The sequence below is a fragment of the Numida meleagris genome, chromosome 2 (genome assembly GCF_002078875.1).
Source record: "Numida meleagris isolate 19003 breed g44 Domestic line chromosome 2, NumMel1.0, whole genome shotgun sequence".
Classification (NCBI taxonomy): Eukaryota; Metazoa; Chordata; class Aves; order Galliformes; family Numididae; genus Numida; species Numida meleagris.
Genome location: NC_034410.1, coordinates 42,828,528 through 42,840,943, shown reverse-complemented (window position 1 = coordinate 42,840,943; position 12,416 = coordinate 42,828,528). Strand labels below are relative to the sequence as shown.

The 12,416-nt window shown below is 38.4% G+C and overlaps 1 protein-coding gene across 2 annotated transcripts; it reads right to left on the bottom strand.

Moving 5' to 3' along the window:
* Positions 2,554-11,811, bottom strand: LZTFL1 (leucine zipper transcription factor like 1). Of its 2 annotated transcripts, none has more exons than XM_021388130.1 (10): positions 11,662-11,811; positions 11,017-11,141; positions 10,338-10,532; positions 9,822-9,882; positions 9,245-9,313; positions 7,765-7,830; positions 7,551-7,628; positions 4,890-5,063; positions 4,280-4,383; positions 2,554-3,515 (listed from the first exon to the last, which is right to left on the bottom strand). In XM_021388130.1, the coding sequence occupies exons 1-10, from the start codon at positions 11,779-11,781 to the stop codon at positions 3,497-3,499; spliced, it is 1,011 nt and encodes a 336-aa protein (XP_021243805.1). In that variant the 5' UTR covers positions 11,782-11,811; the 3' UTR covers positions 2,554-3,496. The 2 variants fall into 2 exon arrangements, with proteins under 2 accessions (XP_021243805.1, XP_021243806.1); XM_021388131.1 differs by lacking the exon at positions 11,662-11,811 and adding an exon at positions 11,476-11,655.

Genomic DNA, 12,416 nt, shown 5'->3' with positions numbered 1-12,416 from the left:
TATGACCTTTCCTTGATAGCAATGCTATCATGCATGTACACAGCTAAGCTAGCAGCAGCTCCAATGTGCAGTAGCACAAGCTCAAGTGTCTTTCTGTTCAGACATACTGCTCACAGTTACTACTATAAGCTCCATGTTTCTTTAGGACAGAGAAAGCATCTAGCTAGATTTCTAGATCTTGAGAACCCATAGGCTACAACAACAGCTGGCTGATTGTCCCTTGTGTAGTTGGAGATTTCAGTTATTCCTCTTAGCAGTGATAAGGATTGCAGGATTGCAATTCCTCCTGCTCATCACTACATCTGTGCTGCATTTCCCAAAAGCAAGGTATGTGGGAAATGTACAAGTTGCAGCTGTTCTGACATCAGTCTATCAAATGAAAGAGAAGCAGTTGCAGTTTAAGGATTATGTGTTAATATTCATTTTGTGACATTAAGAAAAAAAGTATATTATCCAAAAGAGAGAAACAGATTAAGGAGTACTTTACGAACAGTTAAAGTGCATTGGGTAATATGCTGTCTCATTAGGAAGGTTGCATGCAGCACTGCTGGCTCATCTATTAACGACCAACTGCTGCGCTCACGTCGTGGTTACAGCGCGGGGTTATTTGTTGGCTGTCACAATCAATACCAGCAAAACTGAGCTGCTGAGATTTTGTTCCCATGGAAAACATGCTTCAGTTTGCAAGGAAAAAAAAAAAACAGAAAAAAAAACCCAGAACAAACCAAACCAGCCAACAAATAACAACAACAACAAAAAAAACCCCAAGAAAATAACCCCAGCTGATGAAAGAGAGTTGACTCCTACAGATCAGCTGGTTGTGGAGAAATTTTCTTTTTAAACATTCCCTTCAGGCATAACTAGAGAATTAACAGCTGGAGTTGAGGAAACAGACAGTGCACACTTGAGCAGTGTAATGAACTTCCAACAACCAAGGCTAGTAAAAGCAGCATTAGAATTTACACTGTAGAAAAAGAAGCAAAGTTTTAGAAATGTCAGTCATGTTCAGAATATTGTGCCTGTATCAGCAAAAAGGGAATCGCTGTTGTATAATGCTCCAGGTCTTTGGCAGGCAGACAGAGAATACATTTTTATCGGGAGCTGCAAATGAGACTTTTCCCTTAGCAACTGAGCAACACAAATGGCAGCAATCACACTAATCTCATACTTACTGAACTGGCAATCTGCAAGATAAGTTATCAAAGCCAGTGTTTCAATTCTGCACTGCACAGTTCCCTGCAAGATTTGCCTTCCTCATTTGAGGAGATAACAAGGTCTGTAGCCAAGATAGCCTATGGCCAACTAATTTCACTGAGACCTATGCATGTACTGAAGTTGAGAACACATGCTCCTACCGAAATGGTTAAGCAGATAAAGAAAGCTTATCAGATATTCAATATTCTAGGAAAGTCAACAGCGAAGGATTTTCCAGAAGAAAACAGCAGCCTTTCCCTATCATTTTAGAAGTAGTAACTGATCTTGTTGAGTTTCATTACAAAGGAAGATACAGTATTCATCCACACAAGCATTCATGTTCGTGTCATTAATATTATATTTAATATTTAATATATATTTAATAATTGGTCTGAGAAAACACAAGTCAGGAAGCTCTCTATTACGAAAATAACAGTTTAGTGACTGTACAAAATAATACCTTCCTGAATTTAACCAACCTTGCACGTCGGTATGTCATCTCACAAAGACCTACGGTCATGCTACAGCAGTAATATGCTGCAGACATGGGAGTCCATTCCACTCCTGTCTTCCTAAACCAGTGGGGGAAGAGAGGCAACAAAAGAACTCACACGGCAGATGTGACTGTGGCGTGACTACACGAGCAATTTTAACAGCTCTGCCCACCTGGGAAGGAGTGAGGAAAACGATCCATTTCAGCCCAAGCAAATCCTGAGACAAGCACTGTAAATGCCAGTTAAACTCTTACCCGAGGACTTCTTCCCAGCCTGCCACTGGAATGCTTTTTTTGTAGCTGTTTGATGAGATGTAGCTTTTGGCATGAACCCGTAATTTACATTTTTGCACTTCAAGCAAGATTTTTTACTGATCTGCCACTATTTTTTAGCTGGGATTGTTCAGTCTGGAGAAGAGGAGGCTCAGGGGAGACCTTATTGCTCTCTATAACTACCTGAAGGGAGGTTGTAGTGAGCTGGGGGTCAGCCTCTTCTCTCTTGTAACTAGTGACAGGACGAGGGGGAATGGCCTCAAGTTGCACCAGGGGAGATTTAAGCTGGACATTAGGAAACACTACTTTTCTGAAAGAGTGGTCAGGCGCTGGAATGGGCTGCCCAGGGAGGTGGTGGAGTCACCGTCCCGGGAGGTGTTCAAGAAACATTTAGATATAGCGTTGAGAGACATGGTTCAGTGGGGTTATTGGTGGTAGGTGGATGGTTGGACTGGATGATCTTGTAGGTCTTTTCCAACATAGCTAATTCTACGATTCTATGATTCTATGATTTTCTACAAATATTTAAGAGTATTTAGAAATATTTTTTAAAGCATTCCTATTCAAAAAAAGAAAGCTTCTTTAAGATTTGATATTTTTAAACATAATGGTTTTATTTGGAGTAACATACAACATATATATGAACAGAGAAAAATGAATAAGTACAATGCACTATAAAGAGGCTGCCAGGTAAATTCAAGGTCTTCTCTCAGGACTTGAGAGAAGTAAACTGTTTTCTAGCGAGGTTACAATAAGAAAGGAGGTGAAAACATCTACAGTAACTTATTTCTTAAGAAAGCTACTCCATAAGCTACTTCCTCATGCTTTTTCAGATTGTCACTTTAACATCAAAAGTATTGGAAAAATCAGAATTTGTATTCCAATGTTCAAATTTGTTCCAAATAAATTAAAGTGAAAAAGCATAGCTCCAATTAGTGTTTTTTTTTTTTTTTCTGAAAGAGTCCACTGCTTCTCCTAGAAAGCATATTTCTCTCACTACCTAATGAATAGCCTCTAGCAAAATGTTACTGGTCACATTTTACAGAGGGATCAGATATTCAGTGTGAATGAATGCTATAGAATCAGCATGTTTCTTCCTTTCTCTCTCCTACTTTTTACTTCTACCGACGCAGTTTTCACAAATAACACCACTTCATGGCTAAATGAATTGTAATAATGTAACCGCTCCAGTTTTCACCTCAGAGACCTCATTAAAAACCTAATACTTATTTTTTATTTTTTTTTTCCTTTTCTTAACAAAAATAAACCCCTTTCTTTGTAAAGAATTGTCTCAGATCTTCAGTAAGATGCTCTTTGCTATTTTTCAAGGAATGCTGATGGTTAGTTTAAAACATGACTACAGAAACTAACAGTTATAAACTACAGATTTATAAGGAAGTAAGGTAAAAGTTTCAGCATCCTTTTAGTATTAATAGGAAGTTAAACACTAGAAGCAGATAGTAAACTATTTTAAACAAAATTTGATAAAAAATAACACCACTCTCCCATTTTCTTTCTATGTCGGCTTGTGATAGATCAGTCTTCTGGCTCATACCTGAGGATAAAAAAAAATAATAAAATCAAAACCAAAACAGAGCAGAAAATAGCCAGGAGACATTTTGTCTCTAAGAAAATATGAAAGCCAGGTAATGAATTACTCCCACTAGTGGTGCAGTCCTGTCAAGATTCAACATATGCCTAAGGGCAAAGACAATACAATATTATAGTACATATTTCCAGACTAGTCTCTGCTTTTAAAATTGGCCAGTTTACTAAATAGTAGATTGACAGCATGAACAAGGATCTACTCACAAATTCCAAAATACAGTCAGAAGTTTAAACAGAAGTTTCCAAGTTCCACCTCTGTCCTCCTACAGAATATGTCAAATGCATCCACGTTGCCAGTGCCCACTTGCTGCTTGCAGAATGATAGTTTTCTACCTGATATAAGGCCAGCGCGTATCCTTATTTATCCCATATGAGCCTACCCTTGCTTACATACTGTACCATTTATCATTCCCATAAAGAAACGTGGAAGAAATAAGACAATGCCAAAGTAGCTGGTACATCTATCTCCCTTCTGTATGCCTGTGTTGCTCTTGGGGCTTAACTACCACACTCACTAATACTGCGCAGGCACAACTCAATCCCATTCACCTAGCACCTATCAAAAGGATTGGCTCGTCAAAAATCAGGGAACAGCCTACTAGAAATTCAAGGGAAAATTTGTAGTCTGTTTTTAGAGAGAGTTTTACACTTCTAAAAGCATATACAGGAGAAGAGTATGAATCTTGTTTGGACAGACTGAACAGCACTTACTTGGAAAGCCTTCTACGTAGATCCTTTATCTGTTCGTTCTTCTTAGTAAGAATTTCTTTCAGGTTGCGGTAGGCAGCTGTTTGCTGAAATTTCTTCTCTAATTCCTATATAATAATGCCAACAATATTAGTTACGCGTGATGAAAACCAGGCTAATGTATATATTTTTTAAAATGTCCTTTTCCTCCTCAAGTTTCAGAACAGTGGTTCTATTCCTTATGCAAATTTAGATGGAACCAGGTAGTAGATTCAAACAACATTAGTGGGAGAGACAAACACAAGTCTCATTTTCTACGGAAATGAGACAACAAATCTTCTGAAGACTGGCAACACTGTTCTCATTCAAAAATTTCTATGCAGACACACAGGCAATTTTTCAATGTTCACTTCATTATAATCATGACGTTCACTCTGGTTTTGTTATTCTGCACATAACGTGTTTCCAATGAAGTAACAAAAACGTGTAGTAGCCAATGAAAATGTACTAAATAAAAATGAAGTAACAAATGTAACCCAATGAACTCTGCGTCCTGTAGTGCGTTCTTGTTAACTTACTAATCAGGTAAAAAGTGAGCAAGGAGCTCATCTTTACATTACAATAAAATGCCAACCTTCTCAGCTGTGGATAGCTGATCCTGAACCTTAAGCAAGTCGTGTTTTGTTGTCACCAAGTTCTCTTCCAGGAATTTTTGGTTTGCAGTAGAATCATTCAAAGTCTTCTCAAACTGGCATTTCAAAGCTGCCACTTCATTCTCCAGTTCACCGATATCCTTGTTTACACCAGTCTTCAAAAGAAGAAATATTTAAAATGTGTTAAATGAAAAATACTTAGAATGTCAGATGCAAAATTCCACACAAATGGGTATACCTTAATTTTTATGAATTACATTTGCTCTGTTCCTGTAAACCAGAAGTGCTTTAGCTTAGAAAGTCATTTAACAAAGTAAGTTAACTAACAAAGTTGGTTAAAACACTGGATAATTTTTAACTTTAAAAAACTTGTTAACAAATGCACTTTAAAGACAGCTGAAATGGCTCCTCTGCCCAGCTGTGATTTCAAGACCTTGTGTTTCCCTTCTTTAGATGTGAGGTGACACCATATGATGAAGCACATCGCAAGAAAGGAAGGATGAAAGTGTTAAGAACCATGCTATCAATCAGGTACTGATAGAGCACTGTTCAAGAGGAACCTCCACAGCTGCTTGTGAAGCAGCTTTCCTGTTTCCTTGTGAGATGAAACAACCCAAACTCTTCTGGCAATTGGTCCTGGGTAACAAAATACTAAATTCATGTAACTGCTCCGTGGATTCCATTTGAAAAACCACTCTCAGGTATAAAAGCTAAACTTCATACTCTCAAAAATAGAATGACTCAGGATGAGGATCAACTGCCAGCCCCTTAAAAAGAACAGAAACCTAGAACTAAGGAAGATGTGCTCCTTTGTCTGTGTTAAGCGTAGGAAACCAATTGATAATGGTACCTGCACAGAAAAAAAGTGAATGTTGAATTTTGAGACTGAGTCCAAGGCTGCCATGCTGAAAAGCACCATGCTTTGTTTCAGGTCAGAAGAATGATCCCCATCTATTCTGAATTGTAACACCGAAAGAAGCCAATCAGGCAAAAATTCTAAGTCCTTGTGTTAAACTGATCCACTAGAATCATTGCTCCCCTAGTACAGTTCACACTTGGCCTGTAGAACCATATTAAACTATTAAAAAAAAAACACAGAAAAAAAGTCTGCTCAACTAGAACAAGCTGTGATTTGGCAGTCGTTTGTTTGTCCACAGAATTTGAGAACTACTGCTTAATGTGCAACTGTGTTCATATGATTTTATTGTCACCCATCTTATAAAGATATGAGAAGAAACCAGATCAAATGTAGCATTTTCTCCAAATAACGAATACATTTGTTAATTAAATTAAGTTGTATATATTAGCACTATATTTTCTAGCTAGTTTCAACCACAGACACAAGCACAATAACAGACAGAGTGAGAGCTGGAGAAGTGACAGATATTAGAAGAGAGTAAATTTGCATATGAAAGCTGCAGGTACTTGACTGCCCTGACATTCAGGCAAATTCATATTTAACCAGAAAAGTAGGAAGAGATTTGCTTCCAATCTTTTAAAACTACAAGCCCCATTATCCAGGATTTAATAAAATCCTTTAATAGTAAACCTTTAATAACGTAAGGCTTAAGAAAAGAGATAAAGAAAATATTTGCCCCGATTGATAAATCAAGTTCCCTATTAAACAGTCTTATTGAATACAGATTTTGAAAGTTATTAGATATAAGTAAAAAATACTAAGAAAAACAAGTACATACCATAAACCAGTTAGTAAGCAAAATAAAAAGAAATGAATATTAAAATATGAAAATTCAAGTGGGAATGTTTTATGATACTGAACTTCAAGTCTGTAAATACAGCTGGAATTTAAAAAGATTCTCAAAACAATGGCATTAAAGTGTTCTAGTTTCATTAAAAGTTTGCACTGAAATGTTTTAGATTTAAGAAACAACTACTAATTGACACACTTTAGAAAATTCTAATTATCAAAATAAAGGTACAGACAAAAAATACTAATGTGGCATGAAAAGATTTATGTGTCAACTTACACGAGTGCTAGTTTTTTAGGCTTTTTTCTTTGCAGCAAAAAATCACCATGTTTCAATCCACATTTACAGAAAAGATTAACAACTTCAAGTGGTAAAAAGATGATCAAACCTTTGTCATCTGACCCACGCTCACTGCCATTTGTAGCAAAACTACAAGTAATCTTTAGGAATATAGGATCAGGACACATCTGTAAGCACTTAAGTTTATAAAGTCTGAACTGAGATGAGGTAAGTCTATGTTGATATCAAATGTGATAAATGTTTGAAAGAATTAGTGTTTTATTGTTGCCACAAAAAAGATTAAGCGGGAAGGAACACAAAAATATATTTCTATATGTTAATGCAGGCACTGCTCTTAAGAATACAAACTCTGGAACTTCTGTTTTCTGACAGAATCTGGAATTATACTTCTGATAAGAATGCACCGTGGTCTATTTGACACAAAATGTATGTCATAAAATAAACCAGCAGACTGCATTACATGCTGACTGACAGAGCAGCAGGAGCATGACAATGTTAGCAGGAACGTGACAGTACTAACCTGAAGCTTTCTATCTGCCAGAAAAGAAACATATCACGCAGACCAACTTTTTAGATGTGTGGGTAATGGTGTAAAACAGCAGCGAGGGGAGTGCAAATCCTAGTTATATTTACCTTTTGATCTCCCTGGATCATCTGCAAATCCTTCAGTGACTTCTCTAGTCTGGATTTTTCATCTAGTGCAGCTGTAGCCTGTAACACATTGAAAACGTGAAACCTCATCTATGTATTTTAATTGAAAACAGGAAAATAATAGCCACGGAATTCTTATTTAGTTTTTTAAGGATATGTCAACAGCACCGAGCATCCAAGCTTACAGGAAATTTACCTGTGTTTCTATTGTCTTAAGTCTGGTCTTCAATTTTTCATTTTCTTCTTGGAGACAAGCAACTGTCTTTGGGTAAATAAAAAAGAAAGAGTTTGCAAACAGTCTTGTGCTATTTTGAATTTTCCAAATAAGTCCAGTAAGAAAATGTGTTTCATTGCTTAGGAAAGCAAACACGCTTGTAAATGCTTATAAAAATGGCCTTGCTGATAAGGACTACTGATTTCTTCCTAAAGCTTACCTTGCAAATTATTGTTTTCTGCCTCTGTCAGCAAGAAATGTAAGTCTCCAGTTCTGCTGTAACCTGCAGGTCCTCTCACTTAAATTTAGTACTTATTTTACGGAATTGGGGTTGGTGTGGTCACCCTCCTGTGAGTATCAAGATTCTCAATAAACCAAACTGCACATCTAGAGATGCAGTTCTCATTGCTGCTTATCACTTGTATTTTCAATCAATAGGCAGATAAGTATTTCTTCACAGTTCTTGTTTTCGAGAGACAAATAACGGGTTATGGCATAGCGTGTTCCATTCACAGGAAATAAACATGGTTTCTAAGTAAGTCAAAATAAATTCACCACACAAACTGATTTAAAAAAAAAAAATCAGATATACGTGTTCAACAAAAATCTCTTCTGAAACAGATTTTGGATTTACTTTTGAGAAATAACTACACTGAGCTATGAGAAAGATACGTGTCAGATGAATGTTTTAATTATCTGACAAGGTAAAAACAATTTGATTTAGACATTCAGAAACCTGACAGATCATTTTGGTAACGCTGGTTAGCAGGCAGAAAACACATCTTCTCATCAAGTTTCTTGACTCCCCATACATTAGAAATGTATTGTAAGAAATGTGGTATTTTAAAAAGAGTTCAATCGAGCCAAATGAGTTCAATACATAATAAGAACAATTGAGAACTTTAAATACCAGAATGTGCTCTATTATTCTGAAATTCTTTAACAAGTGGGAAATCAGACATTTTCAAAATTAGTAAATTCAGAATTCTTTAAGCGTCTGTTGCCTTAGGAGGAATTTAAACTACTAACAAAAAAAATAAAAGACTACACGCAATAGAATTGACTTACACAGATAATGTCTAATAAGTTAATTGTTTCAGCCAGACTCAAATTTTAATTTATTTCCTTGTTGGAATGTCAGCCTCTTGAAACATAAACTCCGTACTGATTTCTACTCATCTCACTAATTAAGTGGAAAAATAGGTAATTACAGAGCCCAAAACACCTTTGCAAAAGGAAGCTGAATATAGTAATACATGTGAGAGGCCACCATTACACAATAAGTATAAGACGCTTTACAAAATTTATTTATTAGCATTTTACTTTACACTCTGTGGTATACTACATCGACATCTAAAGCAGTGACAGGAACATCACAGAAATACTACTACACAGCTTTCCAGTTAAGTTGAATACACAGAGAAGTCATCAACTACAACAGCATCAAGAGACAAATTCTTACCTTGTTTAGCAGCTCTGACCCTCCTTCGTTTATTGGAGCCAGTTTTGGTTTAATGAGATCTGCACTGGGCTAAAGAAATAATAGAGGTTAAACTATTAAATTATACAGGAGGAAGATTCATTTAGTCTATAAAAGAACTATTAAGGGTCCATTCAATTTTCTTTTACAGTGCAGATGAACGATCTTTTATTTCAGTTTCATTTCCTACTGGTACCTTGGCTGGTTAGGGTCCCCTAGGCTGGGACAAAGCCTAGGACATTCACCTGTCCCAGTTTTACCCCAGTCTCCAGGGCAAGGGAACCCAGGAGCAGATGCTCCAGCACATCTCTGGTCTGGCTGACTCTGGGATCAGAATTATGAAGCATGCCTAGAGTGCACAGAATCTGCAGTCTGGAAACAGCCAAGACAACTCGGTGTGAGCCTTGGTGCTGAACTGTAAAATGCTGCTATTTGAAAACTTCTACAGATTACTTTGAACATCTTTTTTACTCTTTTCAGTGTGAAGAAACAGTACTAAATAATTGTTTCAAACATCTGTCATGACTCCATATGATTATATTTTAAAATATAACTCTACCTTCTTGTTTGAAGATGTAAATTCTGACTTTTCAAACTCAGCAACCTGCTCCAACAGTTCTCTTGAAAACAAAAGTAAAGAGAGGCATTTATTTAATAAATGAACCAAGCTGTGAAATACATTTTACCAGGACAATGCTTTTTGTTGCATATAAGATCCTCGTGAGAAGTACAGAAGTCCCATGCAGGTGCAGTAAGTGCAATAGATAATGTCATCCAATGGTACGGAAAATGCACTAGAACTGTAAGATTTAGACAACCAACACTTTTAATTAAATCCTACCACCTGCTGTTAAGTGATAAACAAGTACGAACACTACCAATAAGAGCATCTACCTGACAAATTTGAAAGTGTCATGTATCTCACCAACTTATCGATAGAAGTCTTGAAAATAATCTGCCATTGATACAAGAGGAAAAGAGTTGGTTTCTACGGTTAGGAAAAGAATGCAAATAATAAACATTTGGAAGTTCTTTTATTATTGGAAGACAATCTATATAGCCTAATATACATTACCGATTCTCCAATTCAGAGATGTCTGTCTGTAACTTTAGGTACCATTTCTCAGCCTGTGAGAAGAGCTGGCGCAGAAGTAAAACATTGGTGTATGTTGTATTTATGAGCTCGGACTCCACTTCACTGTGTACAATAGTCTGCAGCCCATCCAGCATGTCTGCCACCTCATCAACTGTGAAGGTCTCCTCAACAAGCCTGAATGGAGAAGTCAAGGTGAGTCACATCTGACAAAGATAATGACTTTGCACTGTTATGAGACCTCACTGCATTCGATATCACTTGTACATAATGCAGCATCCTTCTGAAGCTGCCCACTGTCAGCAGTTATTAATGACATCCGTAGTTGGTTGCTGTCTTCACATTTTCTGTTGGTAACACTAAAATCACAAATACTACTTCCTTACAGTCTCGCATGAAATGCAAACATCAGAAGTAAGGTATAAGGAAATGTCACACTACCTGTGTTCATTTCTAAGAATTCATACAACCAAGTTTTAAAAAGATTTGATTTTTGACATTTGGAAAAATTATTTGGTCTTCCTTAGTAAGAACATACAAATGTAAATGAAGGAAAGCCACCCCACAAAGCATTTCAACCTGCAGTTTTTTCCAGCAGGGCTGGTTCTGTTTGTGCTCCTTCCATCTTTTATCACATAACACAGAACCCTCCCTCCGGTACCTGCTGTCCTTAAGGTCCTGGAAGCAAGAATCCACTGTTTTGAGACACAGGCCACGCTTGAAACGAGCAAAGCGCATATAGTTGATGGCTTCGTTCTGGTGGTGCTCGTTAAGGCCCAGCTCAGCCTGTGGATAAGGATGTGAGCATACAGATAAATACGCACTGAAATGAGTAAATTGGAACGTGAGTATTGCCAAGAGCTGCCTTCAGGTTAGTTTCTGTGCTTGCTTTCAGAGGATTATGACGCTAACTAGTATGTTAAAAAATAACCTTATTTCTGTATGTGTAACCCCTGCGTGCCTCAGATAAGCTCTCTCCTTTAAAGGCATCAGCAGCCGAAAGGAAGCACACGTAAGAGAGATGAGCAGAGTCAGAGGGGAAAGGGCATAAGGGATGAGAATCAGAAGGCCTCTGGGGAAAGGAAGCTCTGTGATAAGTTTCTCCTCGTATTGTACACACAGGTCTGTAGCTGGACATCTTTCAGGGCTGGAAATGGAGCACGGAGCTCGGGAGCAAAGGCAATGCGGGGAAATAAAGCAAGCTCCACGGTCGGTCGGTCGGCCGGCCGGCCAGCGAGCCGGCCAGCCAGCCAGCGAGCCAGCCAGAACTCCGTGTCCCGCCGCTGCCCCGCAGCCCGGCACTCACCATGACGACGCGGCGGCCGAGGAGGCAGTTGGGGCGGTCGGGACGACGGGCCGGCCGTTGCCATGGAGAACGAAGCCTCGCGAGCGCCCTCGCGGCGCTCCTATTGGCTGCGGCCCGCATACGTCACGAGCACCGAACGTTCCCCCGGCGTTTTCCCCTTGCGTCACTGTGCGCGCATGCGCGCTGCTCCCCCCCACCGGTCTGCGCGCTTTGCCGATGAGCATAATTGGTGTTGGGTTTTTTGCAAAAATGGTCATCGTTTCAGTCTTCCTAGAGGATGCTTTTAATCTCTTTAACAGCATATGGCTAAGGAAAACAAGGCCATCAGGCTGCTTGAGGCTGTAGCTAGGAAGAAGGCTGACCTCTTAACCAGCAGATTGACCTGTCATTGAAACGTTGATCCATAACCTGATTTCTCTCTGCTGATAGATTTTGCCAGGCACCAAAGTAAATCTTTCCTGTCCTCTATCTCTCTTCTGGCTCACTGTGCTATGCCACATCAGCTGCTTGTCTAAGCATCCTGGAGATAGAAATCATGGCATTTGGACAGAGGTGTGCAAAATGGATGGGAAGTTATGATAAAAAAAGTTAATTGGGCATGAATTTGTGAGCTTTCTAACTGCTAAACCAGTTTTAAGAGCCCTGTTCAGCACTGAGATTTTTGTGTTCTGTTACTGTGTGACCTGCTTCAAATTTCATTGGATTTGGTGAACTCTTCTCTGGATAAAAAACCTGCTGGGTGGCTGTGTACAGGG